Source organism: Odontesthes bonariensis, chromosome 23 (genome assembly GCF_027942865.1).
Source record: "Odontesthes bonariensis isolate fOdoBon6 chromosome 23, fOdoBon6.hap1, whole genome shotgun sequence".
Taxonomy (NCBI): domain Eukaryota; kingdom Metazoa; phylum Chordata; class Actinopteri; order Atheriniformes; family Atherinopsidae; genus Odontesthes; species Odontesthes bonariensis.
The window spans coordinates 17,682,961-17,700,612 of NC_134528.1; the positions used below are offsets into that span (position 1 = coordinate 17,682,961).

Sequence of the window (17,652 nt, forward strand, 5' to 3'; positions counted from 1 at the left end):
CCTATAAGCCTTCATGTGTCACACACTCATACACTTTGAGGATTGAAGATATTTTGTTGTGAACCGTGACTCATGATCTGAAACTTCATCTCAGTCCTTCTAAGAAGTCTGTAAAAATAATCGTGAAATAAGTTGAGACAGGTTGAATCCTCTGTTCTTTTCTCACGCCCTCACAAAAATGAGAGAGAGGGGGGGGTCACATAGCAGGGAAATTAAACCATTTGTTCTTTGTAGGTTTTATTCATTTCTCAAATACAGGAGAGTTAATGTACAGGACAAAGAATTTCATCAAGAACTGTACAATATTTACACATCTTTTTTTCCTTTTTTATGGAAAATTAGATTGTTTTCAAAATAAGTCATAGTATGCACAAACATCAAAATGATAAAAATGAAATGACTGTTTCCTCTTTAAATATTACTTATTTATACTCCTTCTTCCCGCATGGGAAAGGGATAGTTCTTTTTCTTTGCACCTGCATGACTGATGATTGAACTGAAGCACAACAATGTTAAGTTTCAAATAGATTTTGCCATTCTCCTTTTTTTTTCTTCCTTTTTAGCTATTTTACACCCACTGTATTTAATACAATATTTCTGTCTCCACGTCTGTTCTTCTGTATAGAGGGGAAGACGACTTAGATATGTGGGTTATGATTGTATACTGATCCTGTGGAAAATAAAAAGTTTTTTTTTTTTTTGTTTGTTTTTTTAAATGTCAGGGCAGCAAACCAGCGCTTGTGAGAGTTTAAGTTAAAAACCTCCTCATATAAATAATAAAAATGTGTTTATATATTATCACACAGCGGACTGGTGCTGCCCTCCACGTAGCACAGAATGACAGAGCGACAGAGCATTTATTAACACTTTCCATGTTTTTCCACCGTGGACGAGTCCATGATCACGCTGCTCACAGCACACTCTACACGCAGTTTAAAAAGCATTCTCACCCTCTCCCACTCTTTTCAAAAGCCAACAGCTGATGTTAGTCTTTTCAAAAAAATAATTTATGTAAAAACTAAGCGGTAACAGTTTCTCTTTCAACTATTGTCTTTATGACACACAGTTAACAAGATGTCAGAGGCTCCTCCGTCGACTTGGTGTTACAGCTCCTCCTCTTTGTCCTTCCATCTTGCGTCTCTCCCTTTTCATCAATGGACAATTCCCTCTTTAGCCTCCAGTGACCCCCTGATCCGGTGGGGTCGCCTTCTCACAACGTAAGACATTTTAGTCACTGATCAACAACAAGAAAAATAAAACGACAAAGGCCAGCGTCCGAGGTCACAACAGACCCTTCTGTGTTCGTTAAGGGCCTTAAAAATGTATCCTCGGATCTGAAGAATTTTGAAGAGGGTTAGGGGACTGTACAGCGGGATCCATTTCTTTCCATGTATGTTTTTTTTTTCTTTTTTTAAATCTGCTTACTTTAAGTCATTGTCTCTCTATTTATTAGGCTGACTCAGACTTTGGTGCTGAGTGTGAGCAGCTCGATGAAGGAGCTAAAGAGGGTGTCCAGCCAGCCCTGGTTGGCCATGCACTGCTGCACTACTTCCTCTTGGCCCGGGTCCTCTGCTGCCTGCTCAATGGTGTTGGTCTGAAAAAGTGGAACGAGAAAAAAAAACAAAAAAAAAACACAGCTGTGAACAAATCAGGGCTCCAAGCCAAAAAAAAAAAAAAAAAAAAAAAAAAAGAGGAAAGCATATGGCCGCTCGACCGCAGCAATGTGCTGATAAACATGTCTAATATGACTAGAGCGTTTAAAGATCCCAGAGATACGCCTGCTCACCTCTTTCTTGCACTGTAAGAAGGTGTGGTATTTATAGTGATGCAAGGAGTGGTAGAGACTGTAGACACGGTATGTCTCAGATGACAGTTTGAGGTCCTATAAGAGAGAAAAAAAAAAAGTTGATTATTAATCATATCAAAATGAATTCAAGAAAAAAAAAAAAAAAAGAAGACTTCTGCTAAATTCTATGTCAGTCTGGGGTTAAAAAACAAAAAAAAGTAGCAGAAAGTAGCAGGCATGGAAACTTGCAGCAGGTGTTACTCTCTTACCGTACTGGTTAATTTTGTCAAAGCCATGGTTTCAGTATCTACATTTCCCCATTATTATGCTACCAGTTTGAAATCCCCCCCCCCCACAAATGTCACAATTACCCGGTCATAGGTTAAACTTGTCCCACAGCTGTTCGCAGAAGTATGGTTGGTACTGATGTGCAAATATTTGAGAACTCAAGTCCCAGACAGAACCTGATCCACATTTAATAGCATTAGTCCAGTCCAGATAAGTTTGGACTGTAGGTTTGTGGCTGTTTAATATTTTGTCCAATACCCAAGTGGATGTAGAAAGACCTGGCCAGGATCACAAGGAAGGAGCTTTGTGCATCTGTGCAAGTACTATAACTATAGTACTATATAACTATAACTTGAAACACTGTTAAATTAGGATGAGAAAGTGCAGCGCAGAATTCGTAGCGCGTGGACGATAGCAAATTAGCTATGCTAATATTTGATAATTGGCTGTGAAACCGGTGCTGATCGATTTTGTATATCTTGGCCAGGTCTGGATCCAGCATTTCTTGGCGCCACATGGCTCGCAGCTTTCAAAGAAGCAAAGTCATTTCAAGATGCTACTTTCCCTGGTTATTCCAGATATGCGAGGGTCTCCAATGTTCTGAGTGACATCTCACTCAGAAAAAGCTCTCCCACATGCCTACCTGTGGTTTAGGCAGGGTCTTCTTGACTCTGTTGAGGGTCTTACGGTTGTAAGCGTCACCACTTAGCCGCACTCTCACCACTCCGTTGTCCAGGGGGTCTATAATTATTTGGGGGTAAGCGTGAAGTACCTCCTGTAAAGGAGAAGTCAGATAGTCAAAAACGGGGCATTAGACAACCTTTATGCGAAATTGCGTGTTTCAATTTAAAATAGATCAAAGCAAAAAGCTAATATGAACTTAGAACAGCTAAAAAAAGCAACATGGAAAACTGGAAAAATAGGTTTTTTCCCCTTACATTAATGCATTACAGTTTATCAGTGAGCCTCGGATTGTTAAATGTGCTCTGCTGGACCATTTAACAGCAGTCCACATTAGTTTCCTGCACCACAGACATTCATACATTTCACTAATATCCTGTAAATGTAAATCAATAAAACACACTACAATGCAAAACAAACAAAAAACAACTCTAAAGTTCAAAGATGGCATCTCAGAGAGGAGCAGCAGATTACCTGGTGTTGAGAGCTCATGCTGACTCTCCTCAACAACCTTCTCTTCTGTTCGCTTATAATGCTGTCAATCTTCCTCATTGGGGGGAGGTAGAGCTCATCTGATGACCAATCAAGTTGAAGGAGGTTTCATTAGTCATCATTCACACATCTGCCAATCATTTTAATACCAAGGGCAAATTCAAAGCAGCTCTTTCTGACTACAGATCCATTTGCAATCCCAGGGCTTCTCTCCAACCTGTCACACCTTTTTAATGTGGATTTGAAAAAACCCATGTAAAGATTCAGCTAAATATGGATGCGGAACAGTCAACAAATCCAACCCTACTCTGGGGGCAGTTTGTCCAGCTGGCCTAAATTTGGCAGCCGACACTCGTCAGTGGTAGTTGCGTTTTACGTAACTTGCCCCAAGGTCCCACTTTTGCAAAAAACACCAACCAAATGCCTCTATACAACTGTGTCAATGCAGACATTTAAGCTGCATAAATCATGCCATTAGACAGGCAAGTCAGGTGAGGTTGGAGAAATTCTCCCACAGGAAACCGTTTAGGATGGAGTGTGTGCCGTTCTCACCGTCTGTGTCTTCCAGAGCTTGGATCATGTCCGGGTCCAGGGCTGTGCTCACCAGCATTTCAACGTAGCTCCTGAACATCTCCCTCATGGCACGGTTGTTCACGCCGCCCTTCACAGGCACTGAGTGGACAAGAGCTAGAGTTTAAAACTATCCAATGGACCCTCTGTCACCTCGTTTTACAATTCAAACGTAAAAAAAATAAACGAGTTAAAATGCAAGCAAAAATAATCAAAAATGCCATCTCACTCTCATTTTCACTGGCAGGCTCATCAGAGGAGTCAGAATCAGATGACGACGGTACTGATGAAGGTACATTCAGCCACTTCTTCCTCTTTTTGGGTGGTGGTTCCGCCTTCACTTTGGCTGGCTTGGACTTGGGTGGTCGCTCAGCCTTCTCCTTCCTCTCTGCGGGTTTCTTGTCTTCCTTTGCTCTACCACGGTCTGTGGCGCCAATGCGCTTTTCTACCTTCTCCTGCTGCGAGTGTAACCTCTTCTCCGCTTTCTCCTGCTGCGTATGTGCTCGCTTTTCCGCTTTCTCCTGCTGCGTATGTGCTCGCTTCTCCGCTTTCTCCTGCTGTACTCGCTTTTCCGCTTTCTCCTGTTGCGAATGTACTCGCTTCTCTGCTTTCTCCTGCTGCAGTTGTACCCTCTTCTCCGCCTTCTCCTGCTGCAGTTGTACCCTCTTCTCCGCCTTCTCCTGATGCGGTTGAACTCGCTTCTCTGCCTTCTCCTTTTCTCTCTCAGGGTCCGTGTCCTTCTTCTCCTCCTTGGCTTTTGGCACAGCTGGAAGCTCCTTCTCCCGGTGTTCTTTTGTTGCTGCGGTCGTTGTTCGCGTTTTCTCCCTCTGCTCACGCTGGACTGGTGGAGCCACTCGTTCCTCTTTCTCCGTCACTCTTGGTTGCGCCTGGATAGCAGGAGGGGATGCCATTCTAGGTAGAGATTGCCGTCTGTGGACATAGGGAAATTAAAGTTGAACAACAATATGAATACACTCAGTCTTACTTCCAGTATCACATGGATTTCCCTGCAATTGTCACTTTTTAAAAAATAAAAAAAACTTTACTACACAAAACTCAAAGAAATTGGGTTTTAGGTGGCTAAATCATCACCATGTTTAAGTAATGCTCTGTTTAATATGCTGAGGATTCGAAAGGGAAAACAAATTGAAGTACCTGAGAGCAGGTGTGGCTCTGCGCCACGGTCTTCGAGAGCACACTCTGACATAATCTTTCTTGTTGACATTTTCCAGAAACTTCACATATATTCGTTGGTACCGCCTCTTAGCGTCTCCAAAGTAGCCGAGATACTAAACCAGAAACAAAGTTTCAAGATTTAATAGAATGGCAAAACTCTGTGACAAAAGATCGACACGACAAATATAAAATCCCTGCATAAACCATAGTCCTTTCGAGCTGAAACTTCAAACAGCTTCCACATAAACTGTTTACAGGTGTGGTTAGATCGCAGAGCGCTCGGGGGGTGAACTTACGTTGCTTGTGGCACAGAACTGTCTCTGCCCATCTTTGATCTCTGGGCTGAACTTCTGCAGCAGAGCTTTCTGCACCCTCCAGATGGGCGGAGGCTCACGGCCAGTCTGCAGAGCCAGCTGTGCACAAATGCATGACACATGGTTCAGTCATTTAGACAAAAACAAACATGTCTAACTGCTTTTTTAACTTGTATTTTTTTCCACAGATACCTTGAGAGTTCGAATGTCTTCCACCCGCACCACAAACTCATCCCTCTCTCTGAAGATACCCTCCCCTCCGCTCTCGCTCTCATCCTCCTCACTCTCTCCAACAATGGCAGCATCTTCTTGCTTCTGGGCGAGGTGCAGCGAGGTGATCTTAGGAGCTGGAGGCTCTTCGGGAGAGGCGGGGGACTCTGGCGACGGCATGGGAGACTCCTTCTGAATTGAGGCTGGGGGAGGAGGGGAGGCTGGAGGGGGAGTCGCAGGCTGGGGGACAACAGCGGGTGGAGGAGGTGGCGTTGAAGGTGATGCAGGAGCAACGGGGCTTGGAGGCTGGGATTCCTCCTGTTGTTCCTCTGGTGGAGGTACGGGTGAGGGCAGCGAGAGGGGAGGGAGGGGGGAATGAGAAGGAGAGGAGGATGAGGCAGGAGATGGAGGGACAGAGGGAGGTTCAGGAGTTTCTGGCTCTGGTGAAATTTCAGTTAGAGGAGCTGGAAGGAATGACAGACAAGGAAATCAAGTTCAGTCAAATTCAAGGTTTTTAACAAATACATATTGAGACATTTTTGAAAAAATAAGAATAACATTCCTAAAGAGGAGAATGCCATGTGAAAGAAAATGAGATGAGAAATGACAAATAAAACAATTCAAACTTTACCATCAAGCGTAGGAGCACCCAGGGTTTCCAGTTGAGGTTCCCTCTCCTCCGTTATATCACTCTCTTCGTCCCCTGCTGTGCTTCTTTCCTCTTCATTCTCCTCCTCCTTGCCCTCTTCCATGTCCCCATCTTCTGGCTGAAGGACATCGGGTTCATTAGACTGGGGCTGGGTGTGGGGGGTATGCACAGTCGGCTGGGGACTTAGGGTTGGCGGCTGCATTGTGGGGGTAAGAGGGTCTTGAGTGGGCTGAGTCTGAGGCTGGGGAGGGGAAGGAGGTAACGGGGCCTGGATGTTTGAGGTTAGCTGAGGAGTATCATACAGAGCAGAAATGGCCGAGGAGATACTCTTCTGGAGGTCCTGGTTCTTTCCGACCGAATCCTCCTCATCTGAGGAGAAAGACGGCAAGGTCTCCAGGTTCCTCTTTAGCTCATCCTCTAAGCGCTTGGGGCTGGGGCAGTTGCCCAAAGCCAGACCCCCATTCCCCTCACCATCCCCGAAAGGAGGTGGTGGTGGAGGGGGAGGTGGTGCAGGAGACAGTGGGCGCAGACCTCCTGCTTTACAGGGGGAAGTTTCACCATTGTCAGGTTCCATTCCTGGTGAGATGTCCAAACCTGGTGGTCGCTTCCCAGTCTTGAGGAAGTCCAAAAATGAAGCGACAAAACCAGCCTTGGACTCGGAGTCCTTCTCATCCACCTGAGAAGAAACAAGACAAAGACTATGACTCAGCTAAAATAGTGAACTCCACAGCTATTATATCCATCTGAATTCAATATCATACCGTTTTAAACATTCTCTGCTTAGCATAGTAAGAATCTAATCCCATAGCCATTACCCTTTCCTCCAGTCCCTCTTCATCCACTCCTTCACTTATCATCTGGTTTTTCTGTTTGTTCTTGTCCTGACTTCTGTTGCTTTCAGTGCTGCAAGGGGGTCCGGGACTTAAACCAAGAGAGGGAGCTGAGCCAACTGAACCGTCTGACAAAGCAGGGTCGGTGCCAGACAAAGAGTCTGTCCTTAGCAAGGCGTCAGAGGAGGACAGGGTGCCAATTGGTAACTTGATCTGTAAGAAAACAAAGAAAAACAGTGATATACTGTAATAATAATAATAATAATAATAATAATAATGTAAAATCTACAGTGTCACTAATCCTATTTTTTTTTAATTTTGATAACATCAAACACAGTACAGACAGACTGAGCCTAACGCAGAATGTGACTAACAGAGTTCAATAAAAAGCAACCCTGCACAGTTAACAAACAGGCAGTGGCTGACTCTCACTTCTATCCCACAAGTTCATAATTAACTTACAGGAAAGGCTCATGTGAACCACCTCTTATCTGTGTTTTTGTAAAGGCTTCAACAAGCTAACACTTCCAGCTTCAATAACAATAGTTCATTTTTAAATTGAGCAGAATTGAACCTGATGATTTCAATGCTTTTTTTTTGTTTTTTTTTCATTAAGCTACTGACCTTGAGAGGTGGGATGGGCTCATGTTGCTGCTGCTGCTGGGGCTGGTGATGGAGCTGCTGATGGAGGTGATGGGAGTGCATCTGATCCTGCTCCTTCCCACTTATTTCCATGTACATATCCTCCCTCCTTCCTCCTCGACCTCGGCTTCCGCGGCCCCTGCCCCGACCTCGTCCCTCCACACTGAATCCCCCTCCAACTGTAGTTGCCCCCATATCCCCCAGCATGCCTCGTGAGGTGTATGGCTCGGGCATAGGGCGGATACGAGGTCTGCCTCTTGGCCTTGGGGGACCCTCTCTTTTTGGCCTCGTGGGCTTTCGGCCTCTCTTTTTGGGTCCCTCTGGGGGCAGAATAGCGTGAGAGCCCATAGACGAGTAACCAGAAGAGTGGTAAAAGTCTATATCGCCCATCAAAGGGCTGAGTGATCCACCTCCTCCCTTTCTGCAGCTGGACACCAGATCTGGTAATAGATCGGGCAGCCGGCGGCTGTTCAACCGAATGTCGGCCGGCTGGTCAGCTTTATCCTCATCATCCTCAAACTCATATTCTTGAGCGTAACTTTTCTTGGGCAATGTGTTGGGGTCCCTGCGCTCCTTTAACAGATGGAAAGAGCTGGATTTGAGGAGCTTCTTCGGACGAGAGGAACAAAATATCGGAGACTGGAGGCCTCCAGAACCTGCTCCTGAGTTAGCTCCTCCAGGGCCAGAAGACATTTTAGCTCCAGAGTTGTTGGGACCAGCTGCACTGGGGCCCATACCCATAGCTGAGGCCTGAGACTGTATCAAGCCCAACTGCTCCGTGTTGACAGTGGAAGGGAGCTCATGTGTTTTGAGAGAGTCTAAATCCAGAGTCATGGCGTTGTTGTTGGGTTCTTCCAGACCATGACAGTATGGTTCATAACCCTGATCTCCACCGTGGTGACCCATTATGTCATAACTAGGGCCACTACTCCCCCCAGCTCCCCCTCCACTCTGTCCAGCTTTCATGGAATCCATTCCTTCTTGCCCAGCGTGGCCTTCATTCATCTCTTCCTGACCTGGTCCTGCACCACCAGTGCAGCTAGACTTGTAGTCCTCTGCACAAAACATGTCTTCCATCCCAGGGAAAAAAGAGCGGTCCTCATCTTGAAGGAGAGAGTCAGGAAAGCAGATAGAGGTTAAGGGTACAAAGCGGTTGCTTTGTTGACTCTGGTCTGCTTTCTCCACTGGGCTGACTGTGTCAAACTGGTGTTCTGAGCGCTGTTGGTCCAGCTGGCTCTGCTGAGGAGTGAGCTGGCTTGAAAGTGGTTGCGGGTCAGACTGAGGCTGGGGGTGGGTTGAGGAAGGAGGTGGGGGTATGTGGTGAGGGTGAGGAGGTTGCTGCGGGTGGGGTTGGGTGTGAGGGTGGTGAGAGTGGGTTTGTTGGTGTTGAGAGGTTGGGTGCTGCTGTTGCTGCGCATGATGCTGTGAAAGATGGTGCATGTGGGACGGGGCAGATAAGCCGATATCGGGCTCGGTGAGGAAGGAGTGGAGCTCAGAGGCTGAGTGTTGCTGCGGGTGATGGGTTTGCTGTGGGTGATGGTGGGGTGGGTGCTGCCTCTGTGGCTCCTGCTGCTGTCTGTGGCGCTCACCACTACCTCCGCTCCTCCCTGCACTGCCTGGTCCACCGCGTCGGTCTTCTGTGACACCAACATCTGTGCTGGAGGTCTGAGAAAGGGAGCGCTCAAGCATGTCCAAGGACGAGACCACTGAGCTCTGTTTCACTTGGCTCGGTTCGTGCTGATGTGGCCCGTGGTTGTAGTGAGCCGCAGCCACCTCCAAAGCTTGGGACTGCAGCTGAAGCTGGAGCTGGGTGGCTTGGGACTGCGCCTGAGTTTGATGTTTGCTCGAGCCGAGTCTCCCACCAGCACTTTCCATTACAGCTTGTTGTTGGCTCATTGAGTGCTGCTGCTGTTGGGAATGAGAGTCCATTTTATGGTGCTGCTGATGCTGATGGGAGTCCATCTTCTGGTGCTGTTGGTGTTGGCGATGCGAGTCCATTTTGTGGTGCTGCTGTTGATGTTGTTGGTGGGAGTCCATCTTGTGGTGTTGCTGATGAGGCTCCAGTTTGTTGCGGGTGGTGTGGGACAGCACTGACTGGAGCAGGTGTGGTGGCTGACGAGACTGATCAGTGGGAGAGTCCATAAGTGACGCAGCAGCTTGAGACTGAGAATGCTGCTGCTGGAGCTCCGGTGTTTTCCGAGGATAAGGGATTTCTGCACGCTCCTGCGGCTTCTTTTGGAGCTCCAATTGGGTGTGAGGTGGCATCTGCGAGTGTGAGGACAGATGTTGACTGTGTGAGGAGTGTTGAGGAGCAAGGGAGTGCTGGGTGTATGGGTCACCCCGACCATAGTGGACAACTGAGCCAAGGTTGTCATGGTGATGGAGGTGAGAGTGCACTTGTTCAGCACTGGCTCTGCCACCACTGCCTCTGCTGCTCCCAACAGATCTCTCGTTCCTTTGCTGCTGTTGATGATGGTGTTGTTGATGCTGCTGCTGTTGCTTCTTTAGTGACATCTCCAGCTGGCTGTCCAGCCCTGAGATGGACCCTCCAGAACCTGCATTTCCAACTCCGGCGGTAGATGTGGCACTGTGGGTACGTATAACACTCTGTGGGTGGTACCTCTCCTCAGAGGTCTTACCCATATCATAACTCATCCCTTTCCCTGAATCAGTGGTTGGGGGCACTGACTGGGGCTGAGGCTGTGTTTGCTGAGATGTCTGTTGGGGCTGTTGTTGTGGATGGTGATGAGCAGTCTGAGGAGAAGGACTTGCTTGGGCTTGAAGCAGGTGCTGGATCAAGAACTCGTCGTCATCATCCACTTCCTCTTGGGATCTCTGGGAGCCCACTCCTAACATTGAAGTGTCCGCCTTTGTTTTAGAGGAGGTGGAATGATATGACTGAGGCTGGGAGGTTGGGCCTCTGGTGTCAGGGAAGCCCTGTGGGGAGGATAGAAAAGTAGGCGAGAGAACCGAGGAAATGTATTTGTTTGAGCCTGTACCTCCTGGAGACTGATTAGGGCAGTTTGGCACCGGGGAGTGCAACCCTGGACGAATGATGCCCGAGTTGCCTGATGGAGAGGGGCTGGAATCTGGAATATGATACGAGCCTCCACCACTGCCACCTCCACCTCTCTCGTTGGTCATAGAATTTCCAGCTCCTCCCCCTGACCCAGAGTTGCCGCTCCCTGTGCCACTGCTGCTTCCTCCCCCAGATGCTCCACTACCTGATGAACCGCTTGACCTTAAAAGGGCAGGTGAGTGACCTGGGGCTCCATAGCCTAGTGACGGGCTCCCAGCTCCACCAAGAGAAGATGGAAGTGATCCATATGCGGAATCAGCTCCATATAAATCAGTGGAATAGGACTGGCTTCGCCCACCTAAACTCCCATAGCCCTTCCCACCAGTACCAGAGCTCAAGTCTTGGGCTTGCGGTGAACTAAAACCTCCATAGGACGGAGCCAGGTGGGATGGAGGGGGCTGGTTGGGGGAATATGACTGTGTCTGTTGTTGAGGTGGTGTCTGACCAGTAAGAGCAGAGGTAGGGGTCTTTACTGGGGGCACAGGAGAGCCATATCCAGACAGGCAGGATTTGGGGAGAGACTGGGGAGCTGAGGTGGACGTTGCAGGGGGCTGTTGCTGCTGAGAAGCAGGGGGAGGCGGAGCCGGTTGGGGGGGTGGCTGTTGCCTAGAAGGAGCTGCACTAGAGCTTGAGGTGGGAATTGAGTTGGAAGGATGAGCCCCCGAAGTGGCAGAAGAAGAGGACGAAGAAGAGGAGGTTGAAGAAGCAGAAGGGGGCGTGTGAGGAGTTCTTGAGGAGGATGCAGAACTGCCAGAAGAATAGCCACTGCTCGAGCTGCTTTTGGCACCTTTTCCAGCTGATGAAGAGGAAGAGGATGAGGATGAGGAATAGGGAGGCTGAATGATTGGCCGATACTGCTCAGTGCGAGAGGTGGGCTTGTGGTCAGATGAGGGGCTCTGGTCACCTAACGGGCTACAAGAAAGGCCAGGATGCCTGTGGTGGGTGGCAATCTGTTGGTACCCCGCCCCTCCACAGCTGAGGTAGTGCTGAAGAGAGTGGGCGGCTGAGGACGAAAGCTGCGACTGAGCTGGCGTGGGCCGCTGGTAGTGCTTAATAACGCTGTCCTGTCGGGGCACGGCCCTCTCCTGAGCAGAGTTTGACTGCGCCTGGGACTGAGGCTGGGGCTGGGCAGAGGAAAAGACTGATGGATTATACAGCTGGGAGGATTGATCCTGTAGCTGTGATGACAGCAGATTAAACTGGTGCGACTGCAGGTGCCTGGCAGAGGACGCCTGGGCTGCGGTGGCACCCGTGGGATCCTGGCTGCCCCTGTATGCAGCTGCAGCAGCACCCTGTGAGGACAGGAGTCTATCAAAACCCAGACTCGACTGGGAGGGGGCTTTGATGTGTATTAGGGGATCATGTGGAGAGAGGAGACCATTGGATGTAGGACTAAATGTGGGTGTGTCCTGGAGGGAAAGGGAGGTGGCAGGGAAAGAGCGGCTGGGGAAGGATGCTGGATGCTGATATGCTGACAGAGCTGAAGAGGAAGGGAAGGATCCAGAGCCAGGAAGGGCTCCAGAGATGAAAAGTTCAGGAGGAGCAGGCGTGTGCATCGCTGTTAGGAAAGGAAGACATTGGAAATTACTTAGTAACCACCAACCTATCATTCAAACCCTAGAAAAAAATAAAAAAAATAATAAAAGAAAAATCAGAAAATAACAAAAGATTATTGTGTGTGTATTCAAATGTAGGACTATCAAAAAGTACAGTGGAATGTTTCATTTTACAAATGAATGCTCAGAAACTCGCACTGATGGAATAATAACGTAGCCAGACATCAGGAGGTTTTTCAAATGTCATATTGACATTGGAACTGTTTGAATGTCAACACATCAGGGAAGATCTATCATGGCCCCACCTGTCTGCCATGATGGTGTGCGGAACTGTGAGAGAAGGGAGGAGGCAGAGGGCGGAGGCTGGGGACCTCGGGACTCCAAGGCTGAGATCAGATTCATCACCGAGGCATCGGGGGCAGAGGGGCTGGCATGGTGCAGGCCAGTGTCAAAAAGCCCCGACAGACCTTTAAGAAGGGATAACAGAACCACAAAAAATGATTATAGGCTTAGAAATGTAAATATTTAAGGCAACTTGAACAAACGTGAATAAATAGGGGAAAAGTTTGAACCAAATAACTGGGGAAACTACATTTAATCTTCTCCTAAAATGAACATTTTAACAGATGAGCCTGTTCAAACATATGAAGCAGTTATATGTTATATGCACACGAATCACTGTTGGTGGAATCAACCCATAAGACGCTGGCAAAATTCTTTAGGAACGTATGCTGGCTTTGGCATCCAGGGCTTTGACTCAATTGAGCTATAATGTGCACATTTTTCAGTGACAATAATCTACCAGGGCCTGCATGGACAGACACAATAATTCATTGCAAGGGCCCCTTATGGTGGTGACATGGAAGGTATGACATTTATCTTACCCAAACTCCGTCCAGCTGCTCCCCAAGCCCCGCCTTGGCTAGAGCTCCCTGGGTGGTGATTGGTGGCATAGCCCTGCAGAGGGTGTGGGGTGGCGTAGGCTTGTCTGTGAAGGAGCTCAGACTCCGGGTGGGATGATCTGGAACTCCCATATACAAGACTAGGAAGGAAGGGGAGAGGGGGATTGTGGAAGTGTCATTAATCTCTGAGTATTATTTACATAAATCTAATCTGTTCCCAAAATGTGACCCTTGAGTATAGATTAAGAGCTGGTTAATTTCACAATACACAAAATCTGATGCACAACTAAATTGCACTTCAATTAAAAGAACTCACACATGAGATTTTAAGTCTAATTAATTTGATCTCCATATTCTACTTAGAGCTTTTAAGCAAGTGAAAACCAAACACCCTTAAGAAACCAATTTATTACTGAAGAAGAACACAATTAGAACCCTGGTCATTACACCAAAAACTTGTTACAGTCGTTGCAAATCTATCAAACAAGCAGCACCAAGCACAAATAAAAGGGGGCATTTAATTTGTAATGATCACAATGGAGTCACGGGGCCCAGCAAATCCATGGTTTGAAAATGTGCAAACTAAATAAAGTTTTTCATCATCTCAAAAGGTTTCCCAGTGGTGCAATTCTGATTTACTGAAGACAGATGAAATGCGTGGCTGCCTGGCCAGATAACATGCTAGCATTTACGCTGCTGGTAGCACCGTTTAGCAGCAGCTGTGGTGAAAAATGCAGAGACAAGGCCCAAACTGCGAGGCCAAGCTTGCGTATAATGAAAGCACGGGGTATCAAAACGCACAATTGGACCGAGTGGAAAAATTAACTTCCTCAATTCAAATCAATGATAAAAAATTTAACATGTCTGTGACCACTAATTGTTACGGTGATGAGGCTAACAACTGGACGGTGCATGTCGACGCAAATGTATGCTAAGCTGCACGCAAGCACCAGCAACTAGCCGGGCTTGTTCATTCAAAAAATATTTAAATAAAATTTAAAAAAAAAAGAAAGAAAAGCAGCATGTTGGCTTTTGAGTACGACCCCACAGCCAAATGCTGGCTTGAGCATCACATGTGCGGCTCCAAAAGGAGTAACGATGTTTGCGTGCACAGACAGGCCTTAGCTGACTTCCCTGCAACACAGTGCTAGCTCGCAGGCTAACTGAAGCTAAAAGACAGAGCTGCTTCGCACTGCTCGGGCACTTTTCATCCTCGTCTCATGCATATGCGCCGTCTTTGGTTTTTTATTTGAGGCAGACAGCACATTGCAAGATTGATGCAGAAGGAATCTGGCACAGCTGTATTATGCAAATGAACACGAATCAACCAAAACCATTCAAACCCCATCAGCAATGATCTAGAAATTGCTTGGGGGAAAAGGAGAAAAAAAAAAAAAAAAAAAAAAAAAGCACTCAGAAACTCAATTTTGACAAAGTAGCATCGGTCCATATTAAAGATTCCTATCTTTTTGCTGGCTTCATAGTGTGGCAATTGAAAAAAAACATTTTTTAATTAAAGGCATCTTCTCTGTTAATATGCATCAGTTCATCTTGTTGATGTCTGTCAGGGGGGCTGCTGTGAGGGGTTTGCTGCGTCTGCACTCTTCGCAGTTCCTATCAATCCTATGAATTTATCTATCAGGGTCTGTGTCCAGGCCTGCACACAGGGAACAATAATTCCAATGGACACTCCAGACATCCCCCACCTCCACCCCGCCAGGTCCACCTAAAACCCATGTCTGTCAATCACATTCAATTCATTTCCCCAACCTTTCCTTTCTCCACCCCGCCCACCCCCACGACACACACTCATCCATTCCTGTTTATAATATTATTACTATGCAACTGTTTGGATGACAATGCACGGCACATAATTGTAAGGCACGGAGGTACATTTGAAGCCGATGGCTTCAATTTGTTTACACGGGTCACACCGTGCGCTGCAAAGTACCACTGATGCATGCACATTGTCTGAATCCAATGCATACCTTGCTTTTGCCGTTCTGTCGTAACTCCATCCTGCTCCTGCGCCCAAATCACCAAATCCTGTTCCCGGGTAATTTCTATCCATTTATGTGTTGAACAGTGAGTGCGACGAGGATGAAAGCAACGAGAACGTCGCAGGGCACAATACGGAAAAAAATCCAGACTCTCCCGTTCTCGTTTTCAGGCTATTTTCCCCGGTTTCATAAGCAAGTCCTCAGGAGTGGAAAACAGCATATTGAAAGAGAAATGGTGGGGAGGAGGAGAAAGCTGGATGAAAAAAAGAGGGGGGTCTACGGGGTTATAATCCAACCACCTCCAAAAAAAGACAGTCTTTCTCCTTTTCCTGCGCCTTTCGCCTTTATCATTTCCTCGAATGCAGATTTGGTCTAAAATCAGTCACGGTCATGATGAAGATGCCGCGGATTTGGTCGGTGATGGGCGAATTTCTTTTAAACATTTGACTTGAATGCGTCCCTTTTCACCGTCTCTCCTCCCCTTTCTTCAGGCTAGTTATTGCTATTCTGCTAGCTCTAGAAAAGATGGCAATCGACGGGCCACGTTGGTAGCAATCATTCCCCATGGGCGAGCAAAGAAATCCCCAATTTGAAAATCCTTTTTTCTTTGCATGCAAATCGTTCCCACCCCCCTCCGGAGCAGAGCTGTGGGGCTAGCAGCAGATGCTAGCTGTCAGTAACGACGCATCAAAATAAAACTGGACTGCTTTTATTTCCCCAAATACGCGCTCCCCTTTTTTTCTTTCACGGCCATTCATGTAAAAGCGACGACGAGGTTGTTCTCGCTGAAGAGAATTCCACCAAAATACGAATACATATAAAAACCGAACGAGGAAATATAAAGAAAGCAGGCCGCGTTTTAATATTTTTTACTCATTTTCCTCCGGAGACGCCATTTTTGAAGGCGGCTAGCCGCTGTCCGTCCTCCCTCTCCCCCTCTGTGTCTCACCGCCGAGACTCACTCAGTGTCTGCTGTGACCTCCATTCACCGGCGATCAGTCTGCCAACCAGCTCTGCTTGCTTTTCTTGCTTTTCATCCCTTTGATGGAATAACTATTAATCTACAAAAAAAAATAGCCACCTGTTCGCCTTGTACGCAGCGATTTGCTGAGACGCATTCGAGTACACATAAAAAAAATCATGAAATAAACAGATTTATTTGCCTGCATGATTCAATTAGCAAATGCATACACGGTATGAGCATATTTCTTGGAGGAAATGTTTTTCTGTTTTCCTGTTTCTAGTTAGATGCCTAATTTATTAATTATACTGCAGTCTACCTGTAAGCACGTATCCGTCTGCATTCACTACATAGAAAGATGGTCCCACAGGGCACAAGGTGTTAGGGGACACCTAGTATTGTCCCAAAAATAAAATACATCACATACAGAGAAACAGAACGACCCAATATGATAGTCAGAAAGATGGGGAATAACCACAAACAAATACAATGTCAACAATGAGACCAAAATGAAATGCAAACAACCACAAAGAGATGCAGAAATGACCAATGTAAGACAATGGCAGCAAAGAAGGATGAAGAATATGATGGGAAATAGCATTAGAAATGAAAAAACACACAAAACCAGACAAATAGGACCGACGTTGAATGCAGTTAGACAAAAAGAAATGAGATACAAAATGAGCAGTAATGCAAGACAACCCAAGAGGTAAATGGAAAAATGACTAAAATTATACTCAAAATTAAACAAGAAAAATGGCCAAAATAACAAAAACGATGATAAACAAAAAGAAAAGACGGAAAATGACTACATGGTGGCACATTTTATGGAAAACAACCACTATTTAACATCCGCTTATTAACGCTTTGTGCTTGTTTTATATCTCTTGTCACACATCTGTGCCCAAGCTGGGGCTCGTTTCTCAGATTCCTTCCATGTTTCTCCTTTATTGTTTACTGCCTTAATGTAAATCTTATTATTTGGATAACCTGTCTGGCAGACTCAACTTGCACATGATTGTTTACACCAGCAGATGGCACACTGGGTTTTACAGTAATTATAAATTAGGAGGGATCTTTGGGTACTGAGTGAGAGAGGTGCTTTTCTCTTGATTGTGGTTTTTCTGAGACACCGTAATTGGCTTGACTGTCATATTGGCCTGCCAGTGTCTCCAGTTGCATATACGAGCCAACAGACTGCAGTGGGAAGGTATCATAAAACCATCACGTAGTCTCAATGAGCATCTACACTACTCAACATTATTGAAAGCATCATTCTTTCTTGTCACATTTATGTTAGAGGCCTAGTTGCCACACATTTCATCCTTCTCTGAGTGTCTGTTGCTCTCTAGTGGAGAAGTTAAATTTTGTCATTAAAAAAACGTGCCAAGAAACGGCTATATTTAACCTATTTAAGTAAATTTGACATAAAGATGCTAAATATGGCTTTTAAAGCATCTCCATTGTCCTTTGATACAATCCTTTTTTTTTGTTTTTTGCCTGGAATATGACGGAT

The 17,652-nt window shown here is 46.4% G+C and overlaps 1 protein-coding gene across 1 annotated transcript; it reads right to left on the reverse strand.

Moving 5' to 3' along the window:
* Window positions 1–217: 217 nt before the first annotated feature.
* Window positions 218–16,299, reverse strand: prr12a (proline rich 12a). The gene is made up of 15 exons (XM_075457828.1): window positions 15,164–16,299; window positions 13,158–13,315; window positions 12,579–12,740; window positions 7,621–12,275; window positions 6,982–7,209; window positions 6,149–6,842; window positions 5,500–5,981; window positions 5,290–5,406; window positions 4,973–5,106; window positions 4,047–4,747; window positions 3,800–3,919; window positions 3,230–3,327; window positions 2,718–2,849; window positions 1,787–1,882; window positions 218–1,594 (listed from the first exon to the last, which is right to left on the reverse strand). The coding sequence occupies exons 1-15, from the start codon at window positions 15,244–15,246 to the stop codon at window positions 1,460–1,462; spliced, it is 7,995 nt and encodes a 2,664-aa protein (XP_075313943.1). The 5' UTR covers window positions 15,247–16,299; the 3' UTR covers window positions 218–1,459.
* Window positions 16,300–17,652: the final 1,353 nt, after the last annotated feature.

Coding starts and splice junctions, on each gene's coding strand:
- prr12a (XM_075457828.1), bottom strand. CDS start 15,246: ATGGATAGAAATTACCCGGGAACAGGATTTGGTGATTTGGGCGCAGGA. Junction 12,741..13,157: donor AGCAGCTGGACGGAGTTTGG/GTAAGATAAATG, acceptor CCCTTCTTAAAG/GTCTGTCGGGGCTTTTTGAC. Junction 6,843..6,981: donor AAGAGGGACTGGAGGAAAGG/GTAATGGCTATG, acceptor GTTTCTTCTCAG/GTGGATGAGAAGGACTCCGA.